We start from the raw sequence: 23,472 nt of genomic DNA on the forward strand, positions 1-23,472 counted from the left end.
TCATCATCACAACAGAAGAAAATACCCCCAAAGACAATAGAAGATGTCCCATGTGTTTACACCACAGTTTGTACAGAGGATCATGTTTCATGGATGCTTGTTTGTGTCGTGTACTCGTGTTGCTTGGTGTCAATGTCAGTCGCCTTGTGTCCGGCATCAGGGACAACCTTCACCTGTTGGAGGAGGGCCAGGGGATGCCTCGCGAGGAGATGGACGAGCGGATCGCCCGTGAGGAGTTTCGCCGGCCCCGGGAGTCCCTCCTGAACATCTGCACTGAGTTCTACAAGCACTGCGGCCCGCGCCTCAAGATCCTGCAGAACGTGGCCGGGGAACCCCGTGTCACCGCCTTAGAGCTGCTGGACATCAAGTCCCACATGAGGTGAAGGGTTGGATTTAGTGCCTAGTGTTTCAACCAGGTGGAAACTATCCTCATTCAATGCCCAATGTGCAGCACCCACCTGGGTGAAAGTGGCCACGAATGAGACACACTTTAACCGGGTATGACATCACTATTCACTCAGCTATGGTATGGACGCATACAGGGACCTGATTTGCAGAAACGTTTAGAATTGTTCGTGTGCGGTTGTGTGTGTACAATCTGTATGCCTTTTTGTGTGTGGGTGAGTGCGATGTGTGTGTGTGTAATTCCCTGACTGTGCATGCGGTTGTGCATGTCTATATGATTGCATGTGTGTTTTTGTGTCTGATCATTTTGTGTGTTTGTGTGTGTGGGAATGTGTTTTCCCCCAGATTGGCAGAGATCGCCCACTCCCTCCTCAAGCTGGCCCCCTACGACAGCCTGACCATGGAGAGCCGAGGCCTGCGGCGCTACGTCACTGGGATGCTGCCCATCACCGATTGGTCGTCCGAGGCCGTGCGGCCCGCCCTCATCCTTATCCTGAAGCGGCTTGACCGCATGTTCAACAAGATCCACAAGATGCCTACGCTCAGGTGCGCTCGCCCACAGGCTCTGTGCTCCAGGTCTGTTGCCGCGCTGCGCGCCCTTTAACCCTTGCTCCTTCACAACTGTACCGTACTGTGGTGTTACAGTGGAGTGAAGTACCGTACTGTGGTGTTACAATGGAGTGAAGTACCATACTGTGGTGTTACAGTGAAGTACCTTACCATACTGTGGTGTTACAGTGAAGTACAGTACTGTGGTGTTACAGTGGAGTGAAGTATCATACTGTGGTGTTACAGTGAAGTAGGGTACCATACTGTGGTGTTACAGTGAAGTACCGTACTGTGGTGTTACAGTGGAGTGAAGTATCATACTGTGGTGTTACAGTGAAGTACCGTACCGTACTGTGGTGTTACAGTGGAGTGAAGTACCGTACTGTGGTGTTACAGTGAAGTGCCATACTGTGGTGTTACAGTGAAGTACCGTACTGTGGTGTTACAGTGGAGTGCCGTACTGCGGTTTTATAATGGAGTGAAGTACCGTACTGCGGTTTTATAGTGGAGTGAAGTACCGTACTGCGGTGTTACAGTGGAGGGAAGTGCCGTACTATGGTGTTATAATGGAGTAAAGTACCGTACTGTGGTGTTACAGTGAAGTGCCGTACTGTGGTGTTACAGTGAAGTGCCGTACTGTGGTGTTACAGTGAAGTACCGTACTGTGGTGTTACAGTGAAGTACCGTACTGTGGAGTTACAGTGGAGTGAAGTACCGTACTGTGGTGTTACAGTGGAGTGAAGTACCGTACTGTGGTGTTACAGTGGAGTGAAGTATCGTACTGTGGTGTTACAATGGAGTGAAGTGCCATACTGTGGTGTTACAGTGGAGTGAAGTACCGTACTGTGGTGTTACAATGGAGTGAAGTACCATACTGTGGTGTTACAGTGAAGTACCGTACCATACTGTGGTGTTACAGTGAAGTACCGTACTGTGGTGTTACAGTGGAGTGAAGTACCATACTGTGGTGTTACAGTGAAGTACCGTACTGTGGTATTACAGTGAAGTGAAGTACCGTACTGTGGTGTTACAGTGAAGTACCGTACTGTGGTGTTACAGTGAAGTACTGTACTGTGGTGTTACAGTGATGTACCGTACTGTGGTGTTACAGTGGAGTGAAGTGCCATACTGTGGTGTTACAGTGGAGTACCGTACTGTGGTGTTACAGTGAAGTGCCGTACTGCGGTTTTATAATGGAGTGAAGTACCGTACTGCGGTGTTATAATGGAGTAAAGTACTGTACTGTGGTGTTACAGTGAAGTACCGTACCATACTGTGGTGTTACAGTGAAGTACCGTACTGTGGTGTTACAGTGGAGTGAAGTACCGTACTGGGTTGTTACAGTGGAGTGAAGTACCGTACTGTGGTGTTACAGTGTAGGGAAGTACCGTACTGTGGTGTTACAGTGAAGTACCGTACTGTGGTGTTACAGTGAAGTGAAGTACCGTACTGTGGTGTTACAGTGTAGGGAAGTACCGTACTGTGGTGTTACAGTGAAGTACCGTACTGTGGTGTTACAGTGAAGTGCCGTACTGTGGTGTTACAGTGAAGTACCGTACTGTGGTGTTACAGTGAAGTGCCGTACTGTGGTGTTACAGTGAAGTACCGTACTGTGGTGTTACAGTGAAGTACTGTACTGTGGTGTTACAGTGATGTACTGTACTGTGGTGTTACAGTGGAGTGAAGTGCCATACTGTGGTGTTACAGTGGAGTACCGTACTGTGGTGTTACAGTGAAGTGCCGTACTGCGGTTTTATAATGGAGTGAAGTACCGTACTGTGGTGTTATAATGGAGTAAAGTACTGTACTGTGGTGTTACAGTGAAGTACCGTACCATACTGTGGTGTTACAGTGAAGTACCGTACTGCGGTGTTATAATGGAGTAAAGTACTGTACTGTGGTGTTACAGTGAAGTACCGTACCATACTGTGGTGTTACAGTGAAGTACCGTACTGTGGTGTTACAGTGGAGTGAAGTACCGTACTGTGGTGTTACAGTGGAGGGAAGTACCGTACTGTGGTGTTACAGTGAAGTACCGTACTGTGGTGTTACAGTGAAGTGCCATACTGTGGTGTTACAGTGAAGTACCGTACTGTGGTGTTACAGTGAAGTACCATACTGTGGTGTTACAGTGAAGTACCCTACTGTGGTGTTACAGTGAAGTACCGTACTGTGGTGTTACAATGGAGTGAAGTACCGTACTGTGGTGTTACAGTAAAGTACCATACTGTGGTGTTACAGTGAAGTACCGTACTGTGGTGTTACAATGGAGTGAAGTACCATACTGTGGTGTTACAGTGAAGTACCGTACTGTGGTGTTACAGTGAAGTACCGTACTGTGGTGTTACAGTGAAGTACCATACTGTGGTGTTACAGTGAAGTACCGTACTGTGGTGTTACAGTGAAGTACCGTACTGTGGTGTTACAGTGGAGTGAAGTACCGTACTGGGTTGTTACAGTGGAGTGAAGTACCGTACTGTGGTGTTACAGTGTAGGGAAGTACCGTACTGTGGTGTTACAGTGAAGTACCGTACTGTGGTGTTACAGTGAAGTGCCGTACTGTGGTGTTACAGTGAAGTACCGTACTGTGGTGTTACAGTGAAGTGCCGTACTGTGGTGTTACAGTGAAGTACCGTACTGTGGTGTTACAGTGAAGTACTGTACTGTGGTGTTACAGTGATGTACTGTACTGTGGTGTTACAGTGGAGTGAAGTGCCATACTGTGGTGTTACAGTGGAGTACCGTACTGTGGTGTTACAGTGAAGTGCCGTACTGCGGTTTTATAATGGAGTGAAGTACCGTACTGTGGTGTTATAATGGAGTAAAGTACTGTACTGTGGTGTTACAGTGAAGTACCGTACCATACTGTGGTGTTACAGTGAAGTACCGTACTGCGGTGTTATAATGGAGTAAAGTACTGTACTGTGGTGTTACAGTGAAGTACCGTACCATACTGTGGTGTTACAGTGAAGTACCGTACTGTGGTGTTACAGTGGAGTGAAGTACCGTACTGTGGTGTTACAGTGGAGGGAAGTACCGTACTGTGGTGTTACAGTGAAGTACCGTACTGTGGTGTTACAGTGAAGTGCCATACTGTGGTGTTACAGTGAAGTACCGTACTGTGGTGTTACAGTGAAGTACCATACTGTGGTGTTACAGTGAAGTACCCTACTGTGGTGTTACAGTGAAGTACCGTACTGTGGTGTTACAATGGAGTGAAGTACCGTACTGTGGTGTTACAGTAAAGTACCATACTGTGGTGTTACAGTGAAGTACCGTACTGTGGTGTTACAATGGAGTGAAGTACCATACTGTGGTGTTACAGTGAAGTACCGTACTGTGGTGTTACAGTGAAGTACCGTACTGTGGTGTTACAGTGAAGTACCATACTGTGGTGTTACAGTGAAGTACCGTACTGTGGTGTTACAGTGAAGTACCGTACTGTGGTGTTACAGTGAAGTGCCATACTGTGGTGTTACAGTGAAGTACCGTACTGTGGTGTTACAGTGGAGTGAAGTACCGTACTGTGGTGTTACAGTGGAGTGAAGTACCGTACTGTGGTGTTACAGTGGAGTGAAGTACCGTACTGTGGTGTTACAGTGAAGTACCATACTGGGTGTTACAGTGAAGTACCGTACTGTGGTGTTACAGTGAAGTACCGTACTGTGGTGTTTGATTGTGTGTCCGCTGCTGACTGCTCACAGTTTGATTGTGTGTCCGCTGCTGACTGCTCACAGTTTGATTGTGTGTGTTGTAGTTTGTAAAGTCTCATGACTGCTGAGTTTGGCTCTGCTTATGTGTGTGTCTGTGAGCTCTGCAATGTCATCTGTCAATACGAGCTGCTTTAGGCCCACACAGAGAGTCATCAGAACCTGGACCTGGTTATTGATAACTCTGCTGAGTAGTGATGGTCAATATGAGCTGCTTTAGGCCCACATAGAGAGTCATCAGAACCTGGACCTGGTTATTGATAACTCTGCTGAGTAGTGATGGTCAATATGAGCTGCTTTAGGCCCACAGAGAGTCATCAGAACCTGGACCTGGTTATTGATAACTCTGCTGAGTAGTGATGGTCAATATGAGCTGCTTTAGGCCCACAGAGAGTCATCAGAACCTGGACCTGGTTATTGATAACTCTGCTGAGTAGTGATTGGATTATCTATTTAATAGCCTGTCCAAACAAAACGTTTTCAAAATGCGAAATTATAGTGTGATATTTTGTTAAGTGTGTTGGTGTTTGTAGTGGATGTGTGCATCAGTGGAGGCTGGTGTGAAGAGCTATAGGAGGACGGGCTCATTGTAATGGCTGGAACCGTATCAAAGATATGTAAACCAAATGTTTGACTCCGTTCTTCTATAGCTCCTCCCATCAGTCTCCTCTGCTGTGTATGTTGATGAGCGTGATTAGTAAATTAATGTGTGTGTGTGTGTGTGTGTATTTATACTGATAGTGTGTGTGTGAGTGTGTGTGGGTGTGTGTGTGTGTGTGTGTGAGCTTGTCTGTGTGTGAGTGTGTTTATACTGATTGTTTGTGTGTGTGCTCAAGTGAGCCTGTGTGTGTGTGTGTGTGTGTTTATACTGATTGCGTGTGCGTGTGTGTCCTACAGGAGACAGGTGGAGTGGGAGGCGGCCAGTAGTCTGATTGAAGGTATCTGTCTGACTCTCCAGCGTCAGCCAATCATCTCCTTCCTCCCTCACCTCCGCTCCCTCATCAATGTCTGTGTCAACCTGGTGAGGAGTGCTCACACACACACACACACACACACACACAGACACACACACACACACACACACCTCAAATACTCACTGTGCTGTGACTTAACTATGATGTTGCTTGTTTGCGTGTGTGTGTTTCTCTATCTGTGTGTGTGTGCGTGCCCTTGTGTGTGTGTTTCTCAGGTGATGGGGGTAGTAGGCCCCTCCAGTGTGGCTGATGGGCTGCCCCTGCTCCACCTGAGCCCGTATCTGTCCCCCCCTCTACCCTTCAGCACAGCAGTGGTCCGCCTGGTGGCTCTGCAGATACAGGTGAGACTACCCAGCCCAAGAACTAACCTGTGTGTGTGTGTGTGTGTGTGTGTGTGTGTGTGTGTGTGTGTGTGTGTGTGTGTGTGTGTGTGTGTGTGTGTGTGTGTGTGTGTGTGTGTGTGTGTGTGTGTGTGTCATAATGAAAGATTTATCTTGTTCTCTTCCCTGATTGACAGGCTTTGAAGGATGATTTCCCCCTGAGCCATGTGATCTCCCCCTTCACCAATCAGGAGAGGCGAGAGGGCATGCTGCTCAACCTGTTGATTCCATTCGTGCTGACAGTGGGTTCAGGGAGCAAAGGTCAGAGCCCAGGGTTAAGAGGTCTAATGCCACCAATCTGTGGGTGCATGTATGCATACGTGCATCTGAAATAATGGCTGTGTTTCAGGCAGACTTGAATGTCACCTTGCAGTCACCTGCTAGAACTCACAGCGCCTGGATATGTGTTAAAATATCAGCTACCTGCATCATACAGTGCATTCAGAAAGTATTCAGACCCCTTGACTTTACAGCCTTATTCTACGTTTTATTCAATTGTTTTTCCCCTCATCAATCTACACATAAGACACCATAATGACATAATACCCATAATGGCATAATACCCCATAATGACATAATACCCCATAATGACATAATACCCCATAATGACATACTACCCCATAATGACATAAGACCCCATAATGACATAAGACCCCATAATGACATAATACCCCATAATGACATAAGACCCCATAATGACATAATACCCCATAATGACATAATACCCCATAATGACATACTACCCCATAATGACATAATACCCCATAATGACATAATACCCCATAATGACATACTACCCCATAATGACATAATACCCCATAATGACATAATACCCCATAATGACATAATACCCCATAATGACATAATACCTCATAATGACATAATACCCCATAATGACATAACACCCCATAATGACATAACACCCCATAATGACATAATACCCCATAATGATATACTACCCCATAATGACATAATACCCCATAATGACATAATATCCCATAATGACATAATACCCCATAATGACATAATACCCCATAATGATATACTACCCCATAATGACATAATACCCCATAATGACATAATACCCCATAATGACATAATACCCCATAATGACATAATACCCCATAATGACAAAATACCCCATAATGATATACTACCCCATAATGACATAATACCCCATAATGACATAATACCCCATAATGGCATACTACCCCATAATGGCATAATACCCCATAATGACATAATACCCCATAATGACATAATACCCCAAAATGACATAATACCCCATAATGAAATAATACCCCAAAATGAAATAATACCCCATAATGACATAATACCCCATAATGACATAATACCCCATAATGACATAATACCCCATAATGACATAATACCCCATAATGACATAATACCCCAAAATGACATAATACCCCATAATGACATAATACCCCAAAATGACATAATACCCCATAATGAAATAATACCCCAAAATGAAATAATACCCCATAATGACATAATACCCCATAATGACATAATACCCCATAATGACATTATACCCCATAATGACATAATACCCCATCATGACATTATACCCCATAATGACATTATACCCCATAATGACATTATACCCCATAATGAAATAATACCCCATAATGACATAATACCCCATAATGACATAACACCCCATGTGTGTAGATTGCTGATTTTTTTCAATTGAATCCATTTTAGAATAAGGCTGTAACGTAACAAGATGTGGAATACTTTCTGAAGGCCCTGTATATAACAATCTGATGCTCGCCTGCGCCATCGATGACCTGGCACCTAACGATTAGTTGATATGTGTTGCACAACTGCAATGTAGTCAGCCTTGAACGCAACCTGTGTGTCTGTGTCTGTGTGTGTGTGTCTGTGTGTGTGTGTGTCTGTGTGTGTGTGTCTGTGTCTGTGTGTGTGTGTCTGTGTGTGTGTGTGTGTCTGTGTCTGTGTGTGTGTTCCACCCTATCCAGACTCCCCACACCTGGAGCAGCCTGAGGTCTCTCTGCTCCTGCAGACGGTCATCAACATCCTCCTCCCCCCGCGCATCATCAGCACGTCCCGGACCAAGAACTTCATGCTGGACACGTCCCCCGCCCACTGCTCCACCCCGGGAGACCAGGGCAAGGACCTGAGGAGAGAGGGCCTGGCCGAGTCCACCAGTCAGGCTGCATACCTGGGTAGGGTTATGCAGACTATTTAAATGTAGACTCACATGCTGACTAGACCGGGCGAGCGTGTGCTTCTGCCATCGTGCGCATGTGTTGATTTTGTCCAGCCACACCAGACATGATCAGGACTCGCAGGTTGAAATATCAAAACAAACTTTGAACCAACTATATTAATTAGAGGACAGGTCGAAAATCATTCAACATTCATGTCAATTTAGCTAGCTAGCTTGCTGTTGCTAGCTAATTTGTCCTGGGATATTAACATTGGGTTGTTAAAGGTTCTGTACTCCGACAATTAATCCACAGATAAAAGGGTCAACTGAGTTAGTTTCTAGTAATCTCTCCTCCTTCAGTCTTCTTCGTTGGACTTCATATGGCGGTTGGCAACCAACTTTAAGGTGCATTACCACCACCAACAGGACTGGAATGTCGACCTCAGTTCATCTTTCAATCCCCCTCATGCGTACAGTGCCTTCGGAAAGAATTCAGACCCCTTAAATGTTTCCACATTTTGTTACATTACAGCCTTATTCTAAAATGTATCAAATTGTTTTTTTCCTCATCAATCTACTCACAATAACACATAATGACAAAGCAAAAATACGTTTTTAGACATTTTTGCAAATTTATTAAAAATAAAAACGGAAATATCACATTTACATAAGTATTCAGACCCTCTACTCAGTACTTTGTTGAAGCACCTTTGGCAGTGATTACACCCTCAGGTCTTCTTGGGTATGACGCACAAGCTTGGCACACCCACAGGGTACCACACAATTTGCCCAGTGTCGTCCGTGTTTGCCCGGGGTAGGCCGTCATTGTAAATAAGAATTTGTTCTTAACTGACTTGCCTAGTTAAATAAAGGTTCAATTAAAATATATATATATATGTCAATAACACCTGTATTTGGGGAGTTTCTCCCAGCCTTCTCTGCAGATCCTCTTAAGCTCTGTCAGGTTGGATGGGGAATGTTGCTGTACAGCTATTTTCAGGCCTCCAAAGATGTACGATCGGGTTCAAGTCCAGGCTCTGGCTGGGCCACTCAAGGAAATTCAGAGACTCCTGCGTTGTCTTCTCTGTGTGCTTAGGGCCGTTTTCATGTTGGAATTTGAACCTTCGCCACAGTCTGAGGTCCTGAGCTCTGGAGCAGGTTTTCATCAAGGATCTCTCTGTACTTTGCTCCATTCATCTTTGCCTCGATCCTGACTAGTCTCCCAATCCCTGCCACTGAAAAGCATCCCCACAGCATGATGCTGATACCACAAGGCATCACCATAGGGATGGTGCCAGGTTTTCTCCAGACGTGACCCTTGGCATTCAGGCCAAAGAGTTCAATCTTGGTTTCATCAGAACAGAGAATCGTGTTTCTCATAGTCTGAGAGTCCTTTAGATGCCTTTTGGAAAACTCCAAGCGGGCTGTCATGTTCCTTTTACTGAGGAGTGGCTTCCATCTGGCCACTCTACCATAAAGGCCTGATTGGTGGAGTGCTGCAGAGATGGTTGTCCTTATGGAAGGCTCTCCCAACTCCACAGAGGAACTCTGGAGCTCTGTCAGAGTGATCATCAGGTTCTTCTCAAGGCCCTTCTCCCCCGGTTGCTCAGTTTGGCCAGGCGGCCAGCTCTAGGAAGAGTCTTGGTGGTTCCAAACTTCTTCCATTTAAGAATAATGGAGGACACTGTGTTCTTGGGGACCTTCAATGCTGCATAAACTTTTTGGTAACCTTCCCCAGATCTGTGTCTCGACACAATCTTGTCTCGGAGCTCTACGGACAATTCCTTTGACCTCATGGCTTGGTTTTCGCTCTGACGTGCACTGTCAACTGTGGAACCTTAAATAGACAGGTGTGTGCCTTTCCAAATCATGTCCAATCAATTGAATTTACCACAGGTGGACTCCAATCAAGTTGTAGAAACATCTCAAGGATGATCAATAGAAACAGGATGCACCTGAGCTCAATTTCGAGTCTCACAGCAAAGGGTCTGAATTCTTATGTAAATAAGGTATTTCAGTTTTTTCATTCACTTTGTTGTATTGTTTATAGATTGCTGGGAAAATAATTATTGAATCCGTTTTAGAATATGGCTGTAACGTATCAAAATGTGGAAAACGTCAAGGTCTGAATACTGAATACCATCGCTTTCTGACTCCTCACTTTCTCTGTCTTTCTCTCTCTCCCCCTCCCCTCACTCCTCTCCTCCCCTCTCTATCTCCCCCTCCCCCATCTCTCTCCCCATTCCCTCCCCCCTTCATCTCTCTCTACCCCCTCATCTCCCCTCCTCCCTCTCTCTACCCCCTCTCTCTATCTCCCCCCTCTCTCTCACCATTCTCGCTACACCCTCCCATCCTCCCCATTCTCGCTACACCCTCCCCTCCTCCCCCTCTCTCCCCACTCTCTCTACCCCTCCCCATCTCTCTCCCCACTCTCTCTACACCCTCCCCTCCTCCCCTCTCCCCCCACTCTCTCTACCTCTCCCCCTCTCTCTCCCCCTCTCTCTCCCCACTCTCTCTACACCCTCCCCTCCTCCCCCTCTCTCCCCACTCTCTACACCCTCCCCTCCTCCCCTCTCCCCCCACTCTCTCTACCCCTCCCCCTCTCTCTCCCCCTCCTCCATCTCTCTCCCCACTCTCTCTACCCCTCCCCCTCTCTCTCCCCTTCCTCCATCTCTCTCCCCACTCTCTCTACCCCTCCCCCCTCTCTCCCCCTCGTCCATCTCTCTACCCCCTCCTCTCCCCTCTCTCCCCCCTCCTCCCACCTTCTCCCCCAGCTCTAAAGGTGGTGTTGGTTTGTTTTGAGCGGCAGCTGGGGAACCAGTGGTATCGCCTCAGCCTGCAGGCCAAGGAGATGTCTCTGAGGAAAGTGGGAGGCCTGGCCTTCTGGGACTTCATAGATTTCATAGTGCGTACTCGGATTCCCATCTTCGTCCTGCTGCGTCCCTTTATCCAGTGCAAGGTAGGAGCCCTGTGTAGCATTATACTGTACCCTCCATTCTACTACCCTGTATAGTATTATATTGTACCCTCCATTCTGTGTAGTATAATACTGTACCCTCCATTCTACTACCCTGTATAGTATTATACTGTACCCTCCATTCTGTATAGTATTATACTGTACCCTCCATTCTACTACCCTGTATAGTATTATACTGTACCCTCCATTCTGTGTAGTATAATACTATACCCTCCATTCTACTACCCTGTATAGTATTATACTGTACCCTCCATTCTGTATAGTATTATACTGTACCCTCCATTCTACTACCCTGTATAGTATTATACTGTACCCTCCATTCTACTACCCTGTATAGTATTATACTGTATCCTCCATTCTGTATAGTATTATACTGTACCCTCCATTCTGTATAGTATTATACTGTACCCTCCATTCTACTACCCTGTATAGTATTATACTGTACCCTCCATTCTACTACCCTGCATAGTATTATACTGTACCCTCCATTCATCTACCCTGCATAGTATTATACTGTACCCTCCATTCTGTGTAGTATTATACTGTACCCTCCATTCTGTATAGTATTATACTGTACCCTCCATTCTGTATAGTATTATACTGTACCCTCCATTCTACTACCCTGTATAGTATTATACTGTACCCTCCATTCTGTGTAGTATTATACTGTACCCTCCATTCTGTATAGTATTATACTGTACCCTCCATTCTACTACCCTGTATAGTATTATACTGTACCCTCCATTCTGTATAGTATTATACTGTACCCTCCATTCTGTATAGTATTATACTGTATCCTCCGTTCTGTATAGTATTATACTGTATCCTCCATTCTACTACCCTGTGTAGTATTATACTGTACCCTCCATTCTGTGTAGTATTATACTGTACCCTCCATTCTGTATAGTATTATACTGTACCCTCCATTCTGTATAGTATTATACTGTACCCTCCGTTCTGTATAGTATTATACTGTATCCTCCATTCTACTACCCTGTATAATATTATACTGTACCCTCCATTCTGTATAGTATTATACTGTACCCTCCATTCTACTACCCTGTATAGTATTATACTGTACCCTCCATTCTGTATAGTATTATACTGTACCCTCCATTCTGTATAGTATTATACTGTACCCTCCATTCTGTATAGTATTATACTGTACCCTCCATTATGTATAGTATTATACTGTACCCTCCATTCTGTATAGTATTATACTGTACCCTCCATTCTACTACCCTGTGTAGTATTATACTGTACCCTCCATTCTGTATAGTATTATACTGTACCCTCCATTCTGTGTAATATTATACTGTACCCTCCATTCTACTACCCTGTATAGTATTATACTGTACCCTCCATTCTGTATAGTATTAAACTGTACCCTCCATTCTGTATAGTATTATACTGTACCCTCCATTCTGTGTAGTATTATACTCTACCCTCCATTCTACTACCCTGTATAGTATAATACTGTACCCTCCATTCTACTACCCTGCATAGTATTATACTGTACCCTCCATTCTGTATAGTATTATACTGTACCCTCCATTCTACTACCCTGTATAGTATTATACTGTACCCTCCATTCTTCTGTATAGTATTATACTGTATCCTCCATTCTGTATAGTATTATACTGTACCCTCCATTCTGTATAGTATTATACTGTACCCTCCATTCTACTACCCTGTATAGTATTATACTGTACCCTCCATTCTGTATAGTATTATACTGTACCCTCCATTCATCTACCCTGCATAGTATTATACTGTACCCTCCATTCTGTGTAGTATTATACTGTACCCTCCATTCTGTATAGTATTATACTGTACCCTCCATTCTGTATAGTATTATACTGTACCCTCCATTCTACTACCCTGTATAGTATTATACTGTACCTCCATTCTGTGTAGTATTATACTGTACCCTCCATTCTGTATAGTATTATACTGTACCCTCCATTCATCTACCCTGCATAGTATTATACTGTACCCTCCATTCTGTATAGTATTATACTTTACCCTCCATTCTGTGTAGTATTATACTGTACCCTCCATTCTACTACCCTGTATAGTATAATACTGTACCCTCCATTCTACTACCCTGCATAGTATTATACTGTACCCTCCATTCTGTATAGTATTATACTGTACCCTCCATTCTACTACCCTGTATAGTATTATACTGTACCCTCCATTCTACTACCCTGTATAGTATTATACTGTATCCTCCATTCTGTATAGTATTATACTGTACCCTCCATTCTGTATAGTATTATACTGTACCCTCCATTCTACTACCCTGTATAGTATTATACTGTACCCTCCATTCTACTACCCTGTATAGTATTATACTGTACCCTCCATTCATCTACCCTGCATAGTATTATACTGTACCCTCCATTCTGTGTAGTATTATACTGTACCCTCCATTCTGTATAGTATTATACTGTACCCTCCATTCTGTATAGTATTATACTGTACCCTCCATTCTACTACCCTGTATAGTATTATACTGTACCTCCATTCTGTGTAGTATTATACTGTACCCTCCATTCTGTATAGTATTATACTGTACCCTCCATTCATCTACCCTGCATAGTATTATACTGTACCCTCCATTCTGTGTAGTATTATACTGTACCCTCCATTCTGTATAGTATTATACTGTACCCTCCATTCTGTATAGTATTATACTGTACCCTCCATTCTACTACCCTGTATAGTATTATACTGTACCCTCCATTCTGTGTAGTATTATACTGTACCCTCCATTCTGTATAGTATTATACTGTACCCTCCATACTACCCTACTACCCTGTATAGTATTATACTGTACCCTCCATTCTGTATAGTATTATACTGTATCCTCCGTTCTGTATAGTATTATACTGTATCCTCCATTCTACTACCCTGTGTAGTATTATACTGTACCCTCCATTCTGTGTAGTATTATACTGTACCCTCCATTCTGTATAGTATTATACTGTACCCTCCATTCTGTATAGTATTATACTGTATCCTCCGTTCTGTATAGTATTATACTGTATCCTCCATTCTACTACCCTGTATAATATTATACTGTACCCTCCATTCTGTATAGTATTATACTGTACCCTCCATTCTACTACCCTGTATAGTATTATACTGTACCCTCCATTCTGTATAGTATTATACTGTACCCTCCATTCTACTACCCTGTATAGTATTATACTGTACCCTCCATTCTGTGTAGTATTATACTGTACCCTCCATTCTACTACCCTGTATAGTATTATACTGTACCCTCCATTCTACTACCCTGTATAGTATTATACTGTACCCTGCAATGTGTGTATCCTACAACCCTCTAGTGTTCCCCTCTATATACCTCTTCCTCTATGCTTTTTCTAGGTCTAGAATCACAAATCCTTTATTCATCTCTCTCTGTCTCTCTCTCTCTCTCCCTCCCGCTCTCTCTCTCTCTCTCTCTCCCTCTCTCTCTGTCTAACTATCTCCCTCTCCCTCCCTCCCTCTCTCTCTCTGTCTAACTTTCTCTCTCTCTATCTTCCTCTCTCTCTATCTCTCTCTCTCTCTCTCTCTCTCTCTCTCTCTCTCTCTCCCTCCCTCTCTCTCTCTGTCTAACTTTCTCTCTCTCTATCTCCCTCCCTCTTCCTCCCTCTCTCTCTCTCTATCTCCCTTTCTCTCTCTTTCTCTCTTTCTCTCCCTCTCTCTCCCTCCCTCTCTCCCTCTCTCTCTCTCTGTCTAACTTTCTCTCTCTCTATCTTCCTCCCTCTCTCTCTCTATCTCCCTCTCTCTCTCTCTCTCTCTCACTCACTCACTCACTCACTCACTCACTCACTCACTCACTCACTCACTCACTCACTCTCTCACTCACTCACTCACTCACTCACTCACTCTCTCTCTCAATTCAAGTGGCTTTATTGGCATGGGAAACATATGTTAACATTGCCAAAGCAAGTGAGGTAGATAAATATACAAAAGTGAAATAAACAATAAAATGAACAGTAAACATTACACTCACAGAAGTTCCAAAACAATAAAGACATTACAAATGTCATATTATGTCTATATACAGTGTTGTAATGATGTACAAATGGTTAAAGTACACAAGGGAAAATAAATAAACATAAATATGGGTTGTATTTACATTGGTGTTTGTTCTTCACTGGTTGACCTTTTCTCGTGGCAACAGGTCACATGTCTTGCTGCTGTGATGTCACACTGTGGTATTTCACCCAGTAGATATGGGAGTTTATCAAAATCGGGTTTGTTTTCAAATTCTTTGTGGATCTGTATAATCTTGAGGGAAATATGTGTCTCTAATATGGTCATACATTGGGCAATAGGTTAGGAAGTGCAGCTCAGTTTCCACCTCATTTTGTGGGCAGTGTGCCTGTCTTCTCTTGAGAGCCAGGTCTGTCTACAGCGTTCTTTCTCAATAGCAAGGCTATGCTCACTAAGTCTGTACATAGTCAAAGATTTCCTTAAGTTTGAGTCAGTCACAGTGGTCAGGTATTCTGCCACTGTGTACTCTCTGTTTAGGGCCAAATAGCATTCTAGTTTGCTCTGTTTTTTGGTTAATTATTTTTGGTTGGGTCTAATTGTGTTGCTGTCCTGGGGCTATGTGGGGTCTGTTTGTGTTTGTGAACAGAGCCCCAGGACCAGCTTGTTTAGGGGACTCTTCTCCAAGTTCATCTCTCTGTAGGTGATGGCTTTGTTATGGAAGGTTTGGGAATCGCTTCCTTTTAGGTGGTTGTAGAATTTAACGGCTCTTTTCTGGATTTTGATAATTAGTGGGTATCGGCCTAATTCTGCTCTGCATGCATTATTTGGTGTTCTATGTTGTACACGGAGGATATTTTTGCAGAATTCTGCATGCAGAGTCTCAATTTGGTGTTAGTCCCATTTTGTGAATTCTTGGTTGGTGAGCGGACACCAGACCTCACAACCATAAAGGGCATTCATTGGGTTCTATAACTGATTCAAGTATTTTTAGTCAGATCCTAATTAGTATGTTGAATTTTATGTTCCCTTTGATGGCATAGAATGCCCTTCTTGCCTTGTCTCTCTCTCTCTTGCTCTCTCGCTTTTCGTGCTCTCTTCTTCTCCCGTTCCCTTCATCCCTTCCTCTTTAACCCCTCCCAGCTCCTGACCCAGCCAGCTGACTCCCAGGAGGAGATCACGGCCCGCCACCACATCGCTGACCAGCTGGAGCGTCGCTTCATCCCCCGCCCCCTCTGCAAGAGCTCCCTGTTCGCAGAGTTCAACAACGAGCTGAAGATCCTCAAGGAGGCCGTGCACAGTGGCTCAGGTTGGTAACCCACTGATTAGTATACTAGTTATTAGTAGAGTAGCCGTTAGTATACTACTTTTTAGTGCACTACCCATTAGTACACTACCCATTAGTGGACTACCCATTAATACACTACCCATTAATACACTACCCATTAGTGGACTACCCATTAGTACACTACCCATTAGTACACTACCCATTAGTGGACTACCCATTAATACACTACCCATTAGTACACTACCCATTAGTGGACTACCCATTAGTACACTACCCATTAGTACACTACCCATTAGTACACTACCCATTAGTGGACTACCCATTAGTGGACTACCCATTAATACACTACCCATTAATACACTACCCATTAGTGGACTACCCATTAGTGGACTACCCATTAATACACTACCCATTAATACACTACCCATTAGTACACTACCCATTAGTGGACTACCCATTAATACACTACCCATTAGTGGACTACCCATTAGTACAGTACCCATTAGTGGACTACCCATTAATACACTACCCATTAATACACTACCCATTAGTGGACTACCCATTAATACACTACCCATTAATACACTACCCATTAGTGGACTACCCATTAATACACTACCCATTAGTGGACTACCCATTAGTACAGTACCCATTAGTGGACTACCCATTAATACACTACCCATTAATACACTACCCATTAGTACAGTACCCATTAGTGGACTACCCATTAATACACTACCCATTAATACACTACCCATTAATACACTATCCATTAATACACTACCCATTAATACACTACCCATTAATACACTACCCATTAGTGGACTACCCATTAATACACTACCCATTAATACACTACCCATTAATACACTACCCATTAATACACTACCCATTAGTACACTACCCATTAGTGGACTACCCATTAGTACAGTACCCATTAGTGGACTACCCATTAATACACTACCCATTAATACACTACCCATTAGTACACTACCCATTAATACACTACCCATTAATACACTACCCATTAATACACTACCCATTAGTACACTACCCATTAGTGGACTACCCATTAATACACTACCCATTAATACACTACCCATTAGTACACTACCCATTAGTGGACTACCCATTAGTGGACTACCCATTAGTGGACTACCCATTAGTGGACTACCCATTAGTGGACTACCCATTAGTACAGTACCCATTAGTGGACTACCCATTAATACACTACCCATTAATACACTACCCATTAGTACACTACCCATTAGTGGACTACCCATTAGTACAGTACCCATTAGTGGACTACCCATTAATACACTACCCATTAATACACTACCCATTAGTGGACTACCCATTAATACACTACCCATTAATACACTACCCATTAGTACACTACCCATTAGTGGACTACCCATTAATACACTACCCATTAGTACACTACCCATTAGTGGACTACCCATTAGTACACTACCCATTAATACACTACCCATTAATACACTACCCATTAGTACACTACCCATTAGTAGACTACCCATTATCACACTACCCATTAGTTACTACCCATTAGTACACTACCCATTCGTTCACTACCCATTAGTTACTACCCATTAGTTACTACCCATTAGTTACTACCCATTAGTACACTACCCATTAGTTACTACCCATTAGTTCACTACCCATTAGTACACTACCCATTAGTTCACTACCCATTAGGACACTACCCATTTGTTACTACCCATGAGTTACTACACAGTAGTACACTACCCATTAGTACACTACCCCTTAGTACACTACCCATTAGTGCACTACCCATTAGTTACTACCCATTAGTTACTACCCATTAGTTACTACCCATTCGTACACGACCCATTAGTACACTACCCATTAGTTACTACCCATTAGTACACTACTCATTAGCACACTACCCATTAGTTACTACCCATTAGTACAATACCCATTAGTTACTACCCATTAATATACTACCCATTAGTGGACTACCCATTAGTTACTACCCATTAATACACTACCCATTAGTGGACTACCCATTAGTTACTACCCATTAATACACTACCCATTAGTGCACTACCCATTAGTTACTACCCATTAATACACTACCCATTAGCACACTACCCATTAGTTACTACCCATTAGTACAATACCCATTAGTTATTACCCATTAATACACTACCCATTAGTTATTACCCATTAATACACTACCCATTAGTGGACTACCCATTAGTTACTACCCATTAATACACTACCCATTAGTGGACTACCCATTAGTTACTACCCATTAATACACTACCCATTAGCACACTACCCATTAGTTACTACCCATTAATACACTACCCATTAATACACTACCCATTAGTTACTACCCATTAATACACTACCCATTAGTGGACTACCCATTAGTTCACTACACGTTATTGCACTACCCGTTAGCGCACTACCCATTAGTACACTACCCAAATGCCATGTTAACCTTTCGTTATTAAATGACAGGTTATGATAAGAGATGTCTGTTCATGCCCCCTCCTGCCCACAGCGTACCAGGGCAAGACGTCCATCAGCACAGTGGGCACGTCCACCTCTGCCTACCGCCTGTCGCTGGCCACCATGTCCCGGTCCAACACGGGCACGGGCACGGTGTGGGAGCAGGAGAGCCAGCCGTCACGCCAGCCCTCTCAGGACACGCTAAGCCGCACCGACGAGGATGACGAACAGGAGCAGGAAGAGAGTCAGACACCCCTCCTACTACTATCACTACCACTATCACTCTATCACTGAGTCAGACACCCCTCCTACTACTATCACTACCACTATCACTCTATCACTGAGTCAGACACCCCTCCTACCTACTACTATCACTCTATCACTGAGTCAGATACCCCTCCTACTACTATCACTACCACTATCACTCTATCACTGAGTCAGACACCCCTCCTACTACTATCACTACCACTATCACTCTATCACTGAGTCAGACAACCCTCCTACTACTATCACTACTACTATCACTCTATCACTGAGTCAGATACCCCTCCTACCTACTACTATCACTATTACTATCACTACAACTATCACTACTACTACTACTATCACTACCACTATCACTCTATCACTGAGTCAGACACCCCTCCTACTACTATCACTGAGTCAGACACCCCTCCTACTACTATCACTGAGTCAGACACCCCTCCTACTACTATCACTGAGTCAGACACCACTCCTACTACTATCACTGAGTCAGACACCACTCCTACTACTATCACTGAGTCAGACACCACTCCTACTACTATCACTGAGTCAGACACCACTCCTACTACTATCACTGAGTCAGACACCCCTCCTACTACTATCACTGAGTCAGACACCTCCTACTACTATCACTGAGTCAGACACCACTCCTACTACTATCACTGAGTCAGACACCACTCCTACTACTATCACTGAGTCAGACACCACTCCTACTACTATCACTGAGTCAGACACCCCTCCTACTACTATCACTACCACTATCACTCTATCACTGAGTCAGATATCCCTCCTACTACTATCACTAGCCAGGCTTATGGTAGATAAATTAACATTCAATTCTCTGGCAACAGCTCTGGTCGACATTCCTGCAGTCTGCATGCCAGCCCCCACCCTCAAAACTTGAGACATCTGTGGCATTGTGTTGTGTGACAAAACTGCACATTTTAGAGTGGTCTCCAGCACAAGGTGCACCTGTGTAATGCCCATGCTGTTTAATCAGCTTCTTGATATGCCACACCTGTCAGGTGGGTGGATTATCTTGGCAAAGGAGAAATGTTCACTAACAGGGATGTAAACAAATTTGAGAGAAATTAGCTTTTTTTGCGTATGGAACATTTCTGGGATCTTTTATTTCATCTACATGAAACATGGGACCAACACTTTACATGTTGCGTTTATATTTTAGTTCGGTGTATATAAACCAAAGAAAAGTCACGTTTTTGACTGCACTGGGCCTTGAATGAATTGTATCTCCGCTTTCATATTGTCTGTTTTTCTCTCCCTCTCTTTCTCTCTTTCTCCCTCTTTCACTCTGAATGGTGTCTGGTTGCATGTTTGGGTTTGCCTGCATGTCATTTTCAACCCCCACTCCCCCCACCCCACACTGGTCTTTTGATCGCCCCCTTTCCTCACTCTCTCTCTGTCCCTACCTCCTTTCCCCTCCCTCTCTCTCTGTCCTTACCTCCTTTCCTCCCTCTCTCTCTGTCCTGACCTCCTTTCCTCCCTCTCTCTCTGTCCCTACCTCCTTTCCTCCCTCTCTCTCTGTCCCTACCTTCTTTCCTCCCTCTCTCTCTGTCCCTACCTCCTTTCCTCCCTCTCTCTCTGTCCCTACCTCCTCCCCTCCCTCTGTCCCTACCTTCTTTCCTCCCTCTCTCTCTGTCCCTACCTCCTCCCCTCCCTCTCTCTCTGTCCTGACCTCCTTTCCTCCCTCTCTCTCTGTCCTGACCTCCTTTCCTCCCCCTCTCTCTGTCCCTACCTCCTTTCCTCCCTCTCTCACTATCCCTACCTCCTTTCCCCTTCCTCTCTCTCTGTCCCTACCTCCTTTCCTCTCCTCCTCTCTGTCCTGACCTCCTTTCCTCTCCCTCTCTCACTATCTCTACCTCCTTTCCTCCCTCTCTCACTATCTCTACCTCCTTTCCTCCCTCTTTCTCTGTCCTGACCTCCTTTCCTCCCTCTCTCTCTCTGGCCCTACCTCCTCCCCTACCTCTCTCTCTGTCTCTCCCTCCCCTCCTCTCTCTCCTCTAGATGACTCTATCAGTATTCCCAGTGTGGTGAGTGAACATGAGGTCTTCCTGCCCAGGCTCATCACTCAGCGACGCTTCTCTAGTCACGCCACGGGCAGCGCCCAGCCTGAACCCAGCACCCGCAGCACCATGCTGCCCAGCCACAGGTAACACACACACACACACACACATACACAACCCTACACACACACACCCCTACACACACACACACCCCTACACACACACACACACACACACATACACCCCTACACACACACACACACCCCTACACACACACACACCCACACACCCCTACACACACACACCCCTACGCACACACACACCCCTACACACACAAAACCCTACCCCTACACACACACACACTATGACTGTCCACACATCACCTCACTCCTCAACACTGGATTACACTATGACTGTCCACACATCACCTCACTCCTCAACACTAGATTACACTATGACTGTCCACACATCACCTCACTCCTCAACACTAGATTACACTATGACTGTCCACACATCACCTCACTCCTCAACACTGGATTACACTATGACTGTCCACACATCACCTCACTCCTCACTAGATTACACTATGACTGTCCACACATCACCTCACTCCTCAACACTGGATTACACTATGACTGTCCACACATCACCTCACTCCTCAACACTAGATTACACTATGACTGTCCACACATCACCTCACTCCTCAACACTAGATTACACTATGACTGTCCACACATCACCTCACTCCTCAACACTGGATTACACTATGACTGTCCACACATCACCTCACTCCTCAACACTAGATTGTACTATGACTGTCCACACATCACCACATTCAGTACATGTAAAACACTGTCACTTCAGAAGCCACAATCATAGTCATACTATTTGTGTTGTTTCAAGCTGTTTATTTCTGTTTATTTGTGTACCCTTTTCTGGAGAACCAGATTGCTAGATGAACAGACAGGAAGTGAGGAATGCTACAAGTCATAGTAGTTTTAGCAGAGAGATTGGCTGTGTTATTATCTATGCATAGTCACTTTAATAACTCTACATGTACATATTACCTCAATTACCTCGACTAACCGGTGCCCCCGCACATTGACTCTGTACCGGTATCCCCTCTATATAGCCTCGCTATTGTTATTTTAAATGATTTGTTACTTTTATTCCGTACTTTTTTAAAGTTATTTTTCTTAAAACTGCATTGTTGGTTAAGGGCTTGTAAGTAAGCATCTCACTGTAAGGTCTACACTTGTTGTATTTGGCGCATGTCACAAATAAGATTTGATTTGATTTTGGTTGAATACTTTAAAAACACACCCTTCCTGCCAAGGATTTCTTCAAGTAAGAGAGGAAGGATGCGTATTTAGAGTATTCAAGCAGGGCCCTAGATCAATGGAAAGTTCCTGACAAGTTGATCCAGCTACCGTGCTATAGGAGACCCATCCGAAGAGGGGCCTTGGACATTGGGCAGCATGCTCTCCTCCCTCCCTAAACCCCTTTTCCCCTTCCTGCCCCCTCCTCTGCAGTGAACCCAATGTGCTAGATGAGTCTCAAGGACTGGAAGAGGGTAACCTGTCTAGGTACAGTGTCACGTCACAGCCCCCCTGTGTGTTGCGTCTCTCTGCGTCTCTGTGTGCAGTTTGGGGGAGGCTCGGCCTCCTCTGACTTCTTTGTTTTCCTCACTCATTATCTCATCCAATCAAAACCGCCGTTGGTCTATCACCCTTCCTCTTCGTATAGGTCTAATGTAACGTAGTCTCTTGTTCCCCCTCGTAGCTTCCACACTGATCCACCCACCCATCTCAAGTCATCCGCTGTTGTCTCTAACACTTTAAGTCCCTGGGCGGTGTGAGGACGCTGGGAGTCAGTGGTAATGTGTCTCAGCAAGCTCAGTCCATCGGTGCCATCATGGTCTTCATACTGTTTCAGGCTTTTCACTGTTCAAATTGGACGTCCTCTCCAGGATACCAATCTGTGGGGCATGGGGTGCTGGAGTGGCAATCCATCCTTTATCTTATCAACAAGTCTAACATTACCAGATAGGTTCATGTTCTAGTTCAGTGCACTGGTAATATGGTACGAGCTGTCTACATAAGAACACAGATCACTCCAGACCTCATAACCCCCTTTGTGTTTTGGTGTATTCTTGTGCTGTGATTGGGTGTCCTTGATTGGTGGGTGTGGGTGTGGTGTG

At 44.4% G+C, this 23,472-nt stretch overlaps 1 protein-coding gene across 1 annotated transcript in view; it reads left to right on the plus strand.

Annotated features, from left to right (window-relative positions):
* LOC139396940 (protein unc-80 homolog) overlaps positions 1 to 23,472 on the plus strand; it is a gene marked incomplete at its 5' end in the record, with an annotated part of 64,143 nt that overhangs the window by 34,421 nt on the left and 6,250 nt on the right. The window contains 11 exons of the mRNA XM_071143871.1: positions 161 to 379; positions 751 to 951; positions 5,562 to 5,685; positions 5,854 to 5,979; positions 6,156 to 6,279; positions 8,022 to 8,228; positions 10,987 to 11,171; positions 16,341 to 16,506; positions 19,037 to 19,228; positions 21,274 to 21,418; positions 22,805 to 22,858. Of these exons, the coding sequence (XP_070999972.1) occupies positions 161 to 379; positions 751 to 951; positions 5,562 to 5,685; positions 5,854 to 5,979; positions 6,156 to 6,279; positions 8,022 to 8,228; positions 10,987 to 11,171; positions 16,341 to 16,506; positions 19,037 to 19,228; positions 21,274 to 21,418; positions 22,805 to 22,858 (1,743 nt within the window). The remainder of the gene's footprint in view (positions 1 to 160; positions 380 to 750; positions 952 to 5,561; positions 5,686 to 5,853; positions 5,980 to 6,155; positions 6,280 to 8,021; positions 8,229 to 10,986; positions 11,172 to 16,340; positions 16,507 to 19,036; positions 19,229 to 21,273; positions 21,419 to 22,804; positions 22,859 to 23,472) is intronic.

This window comes from Oncorhynchus clarkii, unplaced genomic scaffold, assembly GCF_045791955.1.
Source record: "Oncorhynchus clarkii lewisi isolate Uvic-CL-2024 unplaced genomic scaffold, UVic_Ocla_1.0 unplaced_contig_3545_pilon_pilon, whole genome shotgun sequence".
Lineage (NCBI taxonomy): Eukaryota > Metazoa > Chordata > Actinopteri > Salmoniformes > Salmonidae > Oncorhynchus > Oncorhynchus clarkii.